Raw genomic sequence first — 10,845 nt, forward strand, 5'->3', positions numbered from 1 at the left:
AATCTGTTGTTGACGACTGGCTAAATCACAATTAAATCCAGTTAGCATCATAAGTACGTTGCGCAGATTTGTTTAAAATTTGCGCACAAACACGTAGTGTTTGTGTTCACCACAAATAGAATTCAATTCTGTGGGAAACACTGCCCTGGATATGCTGCCGCCCACACTCATACACCACTGACCTTTTGCATTTCTCACATGCTGACCACACAAATCATTAACTACATGCCCAGGTCAGTTTGTGGCACATATCTCTCTATTGTCTACCGCAGCAGTATCACTGAAATGACCAGTGATATCAATTACTAAGTATCATACTCAATACCTAGTATAGCTGTTGTTTCCAGAGTCTGTTGTTGTTGACAGACACCGGAGTCTATCGATTCCACATATGCTGATATTTAAGCTCAAATAAACCTTTTCTTTGGCCACAGAGAGAAATGGAAGACTCTGTAGGGCAGAGAGCGAGGGAAATGAAGGCGGTGAAAATGAGCAAGCGATTCCGAGGAGAGAGAGAAGGAGAGAGGGTGTTAGGTCTCAGGCCGCAGAGAAGCGATGTGAATACTAAGTGTGTGTGTGTGCCACCCTGAAGAGCAAGGTGCCATGATATGCTTTGATCGCTATGAGAACTGGGAGGGTATGCTGTCCGCACTTGGCCCGCGGTGCCCTGTGGACATCCCCAGACCCTCCTCAATCAGGCATCTGATCAAAATGCCGTGAGAGCGAAAAAGCTATGCAAGTGGGCAGTGCTGCCGACAATGCTTTGAAAATCCCTCTAAAATCCCCTGACCTTGACTGATCCATAGACGGTAATGATTCTTGTCCTGGGTAAAAAAAAAAAAAAAAAAGCTGTGCCTTTCAACATTCTCAGAAAAGCCAGAAAGAGCCATTCAATATCCTCCTCAGAAAGTACTGTGCCACACTGTAAAAAGTTTCTGTGAATTTACAGCCAGATTCCAACATTATTCACCTGTTATTTTGAATAAACATGACTTTCCTGTCATTGGTAAAATGAGTGGGTTAAATCTCACTAAAATACTGTTATTTAACATAGGCTAATGTTTTCCCCGGAACACAGACACTTCCTGTTATCCTACAACCGGACCTGTGTCATACCAGTGTCACACAGACACCACGCCACTTTTGGAGGATCGCTGGCATGTTTGAATAACGTTATTCTGAAAGATAGCATAGCACACAATGTCTATCTTTAAATTCACTGTTGTTTCAAATTGTCGGGTTATATGTTAATTGTCAATTGTCGGGTTCACATCTGACGACATTAGCCTACGTCGTCAGATGTCTCTGGAGTGAAGCCAGTGAAGTCCCCGGAGAACAATGGCTGCCTGTCAACGGTTGTCTGACTTCGGCAAACGGTAAGATTGACAATGTAAGATGTAGTTTGTCCGAATAGTTACTAGAGTAACTTAATCATTCCTGTCGTCTATGTCTAAACTTAACGTTTGTGCTGAGGATACTGTATAGCACTGGGTTAACGAGGTGTCGGGGCAGCTAGCTGGTAACGTTATCGTTAGCACACTAGCTAGCAACTTTTAGCATGCCATATCAAAGCTGGCCAAACTCTTTTTTCTGTTAAATGTTGGGATTCGCCGGTCATGATTGAATTAGGAAATATAAGCGTTGGACATGTTTTACTTTTCTGTAAGAGACTGGGTTGATGAAGAAGCTAGCCTACTGTGAAGTTTCTGATAGCACGCTAGCATAACGTCAATGGTTAGCAATCTCGTTTAAAAGTCAACGAACTTTTCTGTTCAAAGTTAGCGTTCGCCCCCACCATCACTACGTTAATTTGAACGTCAAATTTCGAAGGTTGTGTTGCCAATACAGGTGAATATATCCGCTGATCAGGTTTTAGCTTGCCGTTTGCAGGAATGTTTCATTGTTGTTGTTGTTTTTTATGTGTTAACGTCCTTATTTTTTTCCAATAAGGTTATCAAGGAACGTAGTGGTGTACTGGATGGAGCTGCAAAGCCTAGCACTACCTTACACTGACAGACTTTGACTAGATTTGGGAAAGAGTCTTGACAAAATTGTAGTCTTTTAACTAATATAATGCCCCTCATTCAAGTTTTAGGCTACTCAAAAGACTACAATCTTTCAAGAATCTTTCCCAAATCTTGTCAAAGTTTGTCAGTGTAAGGTAGGCTTAATTAATCAGGATTTCTGGAGCAAGGTAAGGTCCTAAATTATATGAATATCTACAATTAAAATTTTATATAGTTTTATTTTTCCCAGTCAAAGAATCAAGAATTCCAAGAGGTGAAACAATGCATTTTCTACAGCAGCCATTAATGTAGACGTGTAGGCTATATTATAACATTTTAAACGATTAAATGATCTATAAAACCTTTTCTTGCAGGAAGCTGAAAGAAACATTCCATGACAAATTGATTGATTGGTGCCAGGGACAGGGGTGGCAATTGCCTCTCAAGGCAGACACCACGTTTGAGGTAAGTGTCAAGTACATGTAGCACCACAGTCAAAGGTTTGGAGACGCATAGATTTTTTTTTTTATTCCACTCCATTATAGACAGAATACTAACTGATATCATTTGCATTGCTTTTTTACCCAGGGCAGCAGTTTTCAGATTACATTCTGTGCTTACATAATTGCACAAGGGTTTTTCAATGTTTTCTCAGTTAGCCTTTTAAAATGATGTTAGAGTAGTAAACAGAATGTGCTTTTGCAGCATTGGATGAATAGTTGTTAATAGTGGGCCATTTCTTTCTGCAACAGCCTAACACTTTTGCAAGTATGTAAGCACACAATGTAGTCTGAATCTGCTGTCCAGAACTATTTTTTGAGGTGGAGGATGAACGAACAGAAATAAACACTTAACAGTGAAAAATACTATTTTGTGTCTTAAAAGTATGTTAGTTGGCAATGGGACTGTTGTATAAAAGGAATATAGCGTAGTGTATTTTGCAAGGCTGTGGTTACTTATCCGCTATCAAGGCCGCGACCATGAGTGTTATATTGCTTTAAGAACACACCTCCAAGACACAACTGCCTTCCTTAGGAAGCTGAAATTTTTCCCTGCTTGAATCCTAATATACTCCATCAGTCTTAGTAACTCTCTCTCTCCCCCTCTCTCTCTCCCCCTCTCTCTCTCTCCCTCTCTCATGCAGAAAAAAGGCCCAGAAGAGATGTACAATCAGAAAGTACAGTAAAGTGAATGTTACTTGATGGGTTCTTCTTTAGGATTGCATACAGAACCACATAGCACACAATAGCCACAAGCCTAATGCAATGTTTTTGTTTTCTGTAATTATTCTTTTTCTAATAATACATACTGTACGTACACATACATTCTGTACATACACTATATTGCCAAAAGTATTTGGTCACCTGCCTTGACCCCCATATGAACTTCAGTCACATCCTATTCTTAATTCATAGGGTTTGATATGACGCCGGTCCACTCTTCAGGGAAGGCTTTCCACAAGGTTTAGGAGTGTGTTTTTGGGCATTTTTGACCATTCTTCCAGAAGTGCATTTGTGAGGTCACACACTGATGTTGGACAGGCTCTCAGTCTGTGCTCTAATTCATTCGTAAACACACTTCTAAACCTTGTGGAAAGCCTTCCCTGAAGAGTTGAAGATGTTATAGCTGCAAAGGGTGGACCAATGTCATATTAAGCCCTATGGATTAAGAATAGGATGTGACTGAAGTTCATATGGGGCTCAAAGCAGGTGACAAAATACTTTTGGCAATATACTGTATATGAGCCTAATGCGATGTTTTCTATAATAATAATAATTATTATTATTTTATACACATACATACTGTTCATTCATACATGAGCCTAATGCAATGTTTTTGTTTTTAATTACCTACCTCTGTGCTTTATTCACTGATACTAAAAATATCATTATAGTAAATCTACATTTGCTTTAATCACTATGTACTACTAGATTTGCTGTTTGTGATGTGAAATAAAATACTTGTTAAGTTTGTTATTCAGTTAAATAACAAATAAACAATTAAACAACAAACAATGATAACTGATGTGGAAAAAATGGATTTGTATCTTTGACATGTAATAAAATGAGTTAAATGTTTAATTAGTTATGCTTTGTCTATTATTCTTGGCATATGCTTCAGATATTCCCTTAACATTTCTTTACTATTTTCAGCTTTGGCACCGTTGTGCAAGAGCACAATTATGCAAGAGCTGGACCTTTATTTTAGGCTATAATGTCAGGTTGATGTTTCTAAATCCAGCTTTATTGTGAACATAGTCTAATATTGCTAAACCAACTTGTATTCTTCAAGGTTACAATAGTAAAGACACCTTTTAATATGCTGATTTGACAGTAGTCAAATGGCACTTATTTCCTGTAATTTTACAAATTCCGCAAGAAAGTTGTTAAATAACAGGAAGCTCCTGGAAATCTTAACAGTTGTTTCCTGATAATTTACATTAAGTTTATGTTGTTATTTTACAGGAACTTAATGTTATACCAGGCCACCGTTAAATAACAGGAATTGCCTGGAAACCCTGCTGCCAGTTGATTCCTGTTTTTTAACGGGATTTTTTTTTACAGTGCATTCAAACCCTTCCAAAACACACACACACACACACACACACACACACACACACACACACACACACACACACACACACACACACACAAAACATGGTGTCTTTCAAGCACGTCCTTTTTTTATTTCTTTTAGTATCAAGCCTGAGTCCGGTTGGTGTGATGGAAACACATTAAGCCAGCAGAAGTCCTGACATTTGGCTTCATGCCTGGCTAACTTATGAACACAAAATGCTGCATGTAGGTTGAGGCCGAGGAGCGGCATGGGTCTCATTACTCTGACACTCTACTCTCCCTGGCACTGACAGACGGCTTCGTCGGGCTACTGTGGAGGTGGCTGGGGGGATGATAGGGGCGTTGAGGGGGATGGGGTGGGGGATGGGGGGGGGGGGGGGGTGTTGATGGTGGTAACTGCTGCAGAGACCCTGGCACAGTGGAGAGCTCATTAGGACAGACTATAGCGTTAATTTAGACCCCAGATAATGCAGCCAGATCAAGCGCTGCGTTAGCTTCATATCTATGCGTTAGCTTTCCCAAGACATACTATAGCGGACTATAGCGTGAATTTAGACCCCAGATAATGCAGCCAGATCAAGCGCCGCTGCGTTAGCTTTCCCAAGACATCCCCTCATCTCATTCGCGTTCGTTCATTCGTTCGTTCGTTCCCTTGCTTGTTTGCTCGCTCGCTCGCTCGCTGCTGCATGCATGGGCTTCTGCTTCCCCTCGGCCTCCTGCTCCCAGCCACGTGCGCCACATTGCTCGCTCGGGCGACTCGACGACCCACGGCGACTCACGGCGGTCAGCAATGGCCGTTCAGGAGTGGGAGGATGGGGGTCAGGCCGGGTAGTAAGGGCTCGTCACACTTAGGGCAGGGCAATCTCGGAGTGCCCGGTGATGGGAGTGGATTAAGTTGGCAGGTCCAGACTTGTATGAGGCAATTTGCTGATACATTATCACACGCAACATCAGTTTGATCATGTTAGGAAGGCCATCTAATTTGATTGTTCGAGGGGTGGAAATATCAGGCGTGTAAGACATGCAACAAGACACGTGTCTGTATGATCTGAAACTGGTTCTGAATTAATCAAAAACAAAATGTATGATCTTTTCCAGACCAAGAAAGTGAGACGTTATTGCTAATAACATTTGTTCCCTGAATGGGACATAAATTGCGCAAGTTTCTCAATATAAATATCTGGGCATTTGGCTAGCGACAAATTATAATTTAGAATACATGTGCCTGAGCTCCCAAAAAAAGGTAAACATATATTGGGTGCACTTTACAGGATTAGACCTTGCTTCTCTCTAGAAAACAGAATGATCAAGCAACTATAATGTCAGTCCTAGACTATGATGACATTGTGTACTGTATATACAGTGAGGAGAACATGTATTTGATACCATGCTAAAACAGGAATATAAAATCATCATTTGACAATTGATCTTAATGCCTTAATTTAAAAAATGAGTAAAAATCAAACCGCCAAGGACACCAATTTTCTTTGTGATTGAAGAATGTATCGTAAATAGATAAATGTTTTCCTTAAATGCTAGGGGAAGGAAGTATTTGACCCCCTATGTAACCCTATGGGAATTTAACACATAGGGTTAACATAGGGGCAGGCAGATTTTTATTTTTAAAGACCAGCTATTTCATGGATCTAGGATATTATGCATCCCGATAAATTTCCCTTGGCCTTTGGAATTAAAATAGCCCCACATCATCACATACCCTTGACCATAGCTAGAGATTGGCATGGTGCTTTTTCCAGTAGGCCTATTAGCCTGTTTGATTTGCATTGAGCTCAATGAGCATCAAACAGGCTAATAGGCCTACTGCAAAAAGCACCATGCCAATCTCTCGCTATGGTGAAAGGTATGTAATGACGTGGGGCTATTTTAATTCCAACGGCCAAGGGAACTTTATCAGGATGCATAATAACCTGAATCCATGAAATAGCTGGCCTTAAAAAATAAAAATCTGCCTGCCCCAATGTTAACCCTATGTGTTAAATTCCCATAGGGTTACATTGGGGGTCAAATACTTCCTTCCCCCTAGCATTTAGGAAGAACATTTATTTATTTACGAAACATTCTTCATTCACAAAGAAAATTGGGGTAGTTAGCGGTTTTATTTTTACTCAATTTTTGAATTAAGACATTAAGATCAATTGTCAAATGATGATTTTATATTCCTCTTTTTAGTCAACTTTAGCATGGTATCAAATACATGTTCTCCTCACTGTATGCATACCGCCCCTTTCACACTGACATCACTTGATGCAGTAGTTTACCAGTTCACTGTTTTATAACTAAGGATAGGTTTAGAAGTCATCACTGTAATCTATACCAAAATGTAGAATGGTCTTCCCTGTATGATCGGAGGGAAAGATACAGTCTCCTTTTTGCTAAAGCATTACTGGGAAAGTTACCTTTTAACTTTATTGTCTTTTCTAACGTAACTTTTCTGAACATGAAATCAATTTGCCACAAAACACATTCACAGGGATTTATATCCGTTGAAACTTCTGAAATTAAATCTTGCATCTAATAAATGGAATAAATTGCAGGAATTATTAAAAGTATAGTGAATATGGACCACAGACCAATGGCGCATGACTTCCTGATGTAGTTTGTTTAGTAGAGTTTGTAAATAACGTGGCATAGCTAACTTGCTAAATTCAGGGGCAGGTACAGTAGGTTTCAGAGGCAGTTGTGTTCTCTGAGAAGTTAGACTGCTCCAAGATCAAAGCAATATGTCCACAGTGGTTTGCGATACTGAAAGGCAAAATAATGGCTAAAAAGTCAAATACAGGATTTCGGTATTTTTACCTAACTTCTCTTCTGAACATGAAATCAATATGCCACAATACACATTCACAGGGATTTATATCAGTTGAAACTTCTCAAATTAAATCTTCCATCTAATAAATGGAACAAATTGCAAGAATTATTCCAATTGGATATTTGTGTCACAAGAGCAATTCAAGCTATGGCTGTTGTACAGTGTTCTTACTTTGACTAATATTTATATAATATCTTCTTACTTTGACTAATATTTATATAATATCTTCTGTTCTTACTATTTTTATATTTATATTATTTGGCTGTGGATCATTAGCCTGGCTAGCGCCTACCACTTCTCAAATGAGACGTGGTCTGGCAACCAAAAGTTCATTTTCTCGTATTAGAAAAAATGCCCAGATCCGTTCATTGGGCGCCACGGATGTCTATCAAATGTGTCTGTGCATAGCTCATCATGGTCTTGCTTTCTCCCCTGTTCTGTGATTGGTCCCCTATCTATTTGGGCGATAGTTTCCAGACTGCCTTAGCAGCGTGAATGAAATCACCCAGGCTAGTGGGTCATACTAATTATTCTTGTTTTGTTATGTTGATTATTGTTGTTGTATGTTTTGTAAACCCAAGGCATTGATGTAAAGGAGCTTGATGCTCAGTCAGTTTCTCCCTGAATAAAAAAAAAAAAACGGTTGATGATGATGATTTGCAGGTGAAAACTGCGGGACCAGTACCATCTTGGCATTACTAGACAGTATGGTTGGTGTTATAAATCCTGAACTGTTGCAGTTGGTGAAACATTGATAGAGATTCAGTTTCAGCCGAGACAGATACTGCTGTTCGAGGGTAAACAATCAATTTATTCCTGGCTGTTGAATAGCTTTGTGTTCAAGTAGGCCTAAAAGAAAATCTTACTACCCTAGGGACTGTGAATTAACATAATCAAATTCATCTGCCCTTGAAACACTCATTACATGTACTGTACCCTTACCTACAATGATAAGTGCACTACAATGCTCTAAGTAGATACTGTACTTTTCTAAAAGATGCGGAGGGTAATGTGGTGACATTAGCAGAAGAGTGAATATAGCCATTTTCATCACACTGATGAATTATCCTAATTCATGTTCATTACGTTTTCGCATAAAACTATAATTACCCAAGTAGCTGGTGTCTATTTTCCTATTGTCTAAAGGCTGCAATATTCTTGACTTAAACTTTGACACGATAATTTTCCTGGTGTGTCTCCCTATGCTGCAGGGAACTAGAATCCTCAGTGCCATTAATTCTAGTAGCAAAAATCTAGGGCAATACTTTAACAAAGTTGAATATTATTCCAAAAACTGTTTCATAAAATATAGCTCATGGCTTCATAATAATCAGATATGTGAAAATGTTCTTATATATACTGTATATATATAAGATTCATGAGAATATGTTCATATATATACTGTAACTTAGTTTTAGAATAACTCTGTTTCATATGCCAAGCATGTTACAGTAAAACTTCTGATCTGAACACCAGATGTACACACACACACACACACACACACACACACACACACACACACACACACACACACACACAAAAATGTGGCAAAAGTTGATCAAGATCTCAACTCCTGCACATATCCGTGAATGTTGAATGTTCGACACCAGCTCTTACAGGATTTTTTTTTTTTTTTACAAATTCACCTTAAACCGAGATGAAAACTCGACAAATGGCTTTACAAAGTTACACTGATTCCATCATGACTTTACTCTTAACTAAACTTTGTCAGGTGGGCACTCACCTGAAGTCAGCTGCATCCATCCGCATATCTTGAAAACTGTGTGCGTGCTACAGAAGAAGAAGAGGACGAAGCAGCCGATGCAAGAGAGCACGAGGACCATGGATGTTCCCACGAAAAAGGATGCGGCCTTGAACGCGGTGGAAGGGATGGCGGCAAACTCGGTAAAGGTTCCCTGGCAATCGAGTTCCCGGGCGATCCCGTCACCGATACAGTAGTGGAAGAGGCCGAAGTAACCAACCTGCGGGGTGTCCATGCCGTCCCCTATCCAGTATGGCTGCATGAAAACCACCACGTTCAAGATAGCAAAAAGTATAGTGAATATGGACCACAGGAGTCCAATGTAGTTGGAGTTCCTGATGTAGTTCGTTTGGTAGAGTTTCGCGGCTTCAGAAGAAGGTAACATCGTTGCAGCAGCTCCTGGTATCATACTCTGCTTTAAAACTTAGTTTGTAAATAGGTGATAACGGGGCACAGCTCACTTGCTAAATTCAGGGGCAGGTAGGTTTCAGAGGCAGTTGTGTTCTCCGAGAAGTAGCTAAGACTGCTCCAAGATCAAAGCATTATGTCCACAGAGGTTTGCGTTACCGAAAGGCAAAAGAGAGGCTCAAAGTCAAATACAGGATTTCGGTATTTACGCTTAATTCCTGACCGTCCGTGCAGGTAAAAGACACGAACTAGCCTGCCCACACCTTTAAAGTGCCATTTTTGGTGTTTGGCACATTCATCAATTCCAACTGGCACACTACCAGTCAGTGTTCAGCTATTGGGTCCTTTGTAATGAAATGTACAGAAATGAATGAATTAGTAGCCTATCTGCGACAGTATTGCACAGTGTATTCGTAGCCTACATAACGCGATTTATCATTGCAACAGCTAACGCAAATCTCTCAAGACCTCGTTTGAAATAGCACGGTCGACACAAGAAAAATCCGCGTGTTTAGTTCATTCATAAAAAAAAGCGGCTGCTTATAGAAATGACTCCGTCAAAAACTGTATTGATGTCTACCTCAGGGTCAGACGCAGTCCTGTCGTGGCTACGGTGAGCATCCTTTTCTCCTAGCGGCCGTCAGCCTCCTCCGTCAGACAGGGATGCCGTGGGTAGGGGGAAAGGAGCGACGCGGTTAAATGGAAGCAGATGAAGCGGCGATGATGCGTGTGTCAGAGCTGACGATGTTGTCTCCACCTACAACAACATTATGTCATGTGCATGCCCTGAAATATTACCATGCATTTTATCCCAGGAACACCTGTATTCGTAACCATCCGATAAGCTAGACAATCTGCGCAAAACACCCTAAACCGCTCGTTTGGTAAACTGAAATCGGTCGCATTTCATCACTATTTCGTTGTTCAGGCATTTTACACTCGACAAAGCATCCAGTTGTACACTGTCATGCAATCATACCCTGGTATTATCCGACTGCCTTTACCGTCTAAATGGTAGATAATGTAAGTGGAGGCTGGATCTTGCATGTAGGCTACGGCAGCCGGTTTGGACGCACCACACGACGAGATCCTCGCAGTCACTCAGTGGGCTTGAAGCGAGAGAATAGAGAAATGCTGCAATATTTGCCTTGCGCGCTCGGAAGACGCTCAGCGGATCTATACCACTAGTGACATGCACTGTGATAGCGTTCCGTAATAAAATGTCCAGTGGTAGGATGGGATTGCATCACATCACTGAGCTGG

At 40.5% G+C, this 10,845-nt stretch overlaps 1 protein-coding gene and 1 long non-coding RNA gene across 2 annotated transcripts in view; one reads left to right on the forward strand and one right to left on the reverse strand.

The window, feature by feature from the left end:
* LOC134093816 (LHFPL tetraspan subfamily member 3 protein-like) overlaps window positions 1–10,644 on the reverse strand; it is a 41,381-nt gene extending 30,737 nt beyond the window's left edge. The window contains exon 1 of the mRNA XM_062547083.1: window positions 9,157–10,644. Coding sequence (XP_062403067.1) covers window positions 9,157–9,583 — 427 coding nt within the window. The 5' untranslated portion in view covers window positions 9,584–10,644. The remainder of the gene's footprint in view (window positions 1–9,156) is intronic.
* Window positions 2,172–3,418, forward strand: LOC134093821 (uncharacterized). The gene is made up of 3 exons (XR_009940384.1): window positions 2,172–2,194; window positions 2,381–2,471; window positions 3,151–3,418. It is a non-coding gene; the product is annotated as an uncharacterized LOC134093821 (long non-coding RNA).
* Window positions 10,645–10,845: the final 201 nt, after the last annotated feature.

This window comes from Sardina pilchardus, chromosome 10 (assembly GCF_963854185.1).
Source record: "Sardina pilchardus chromosome 10, fSarPil1.1, whole genome shotgun sequence".
In the NCBI taxonomy this organism is placed as follows: Eukaryota; Metazoa; Chordata; class Actinopteri; order Clupeiformes; family Clupeidae; genus Sardina; species Sardina pilchardus.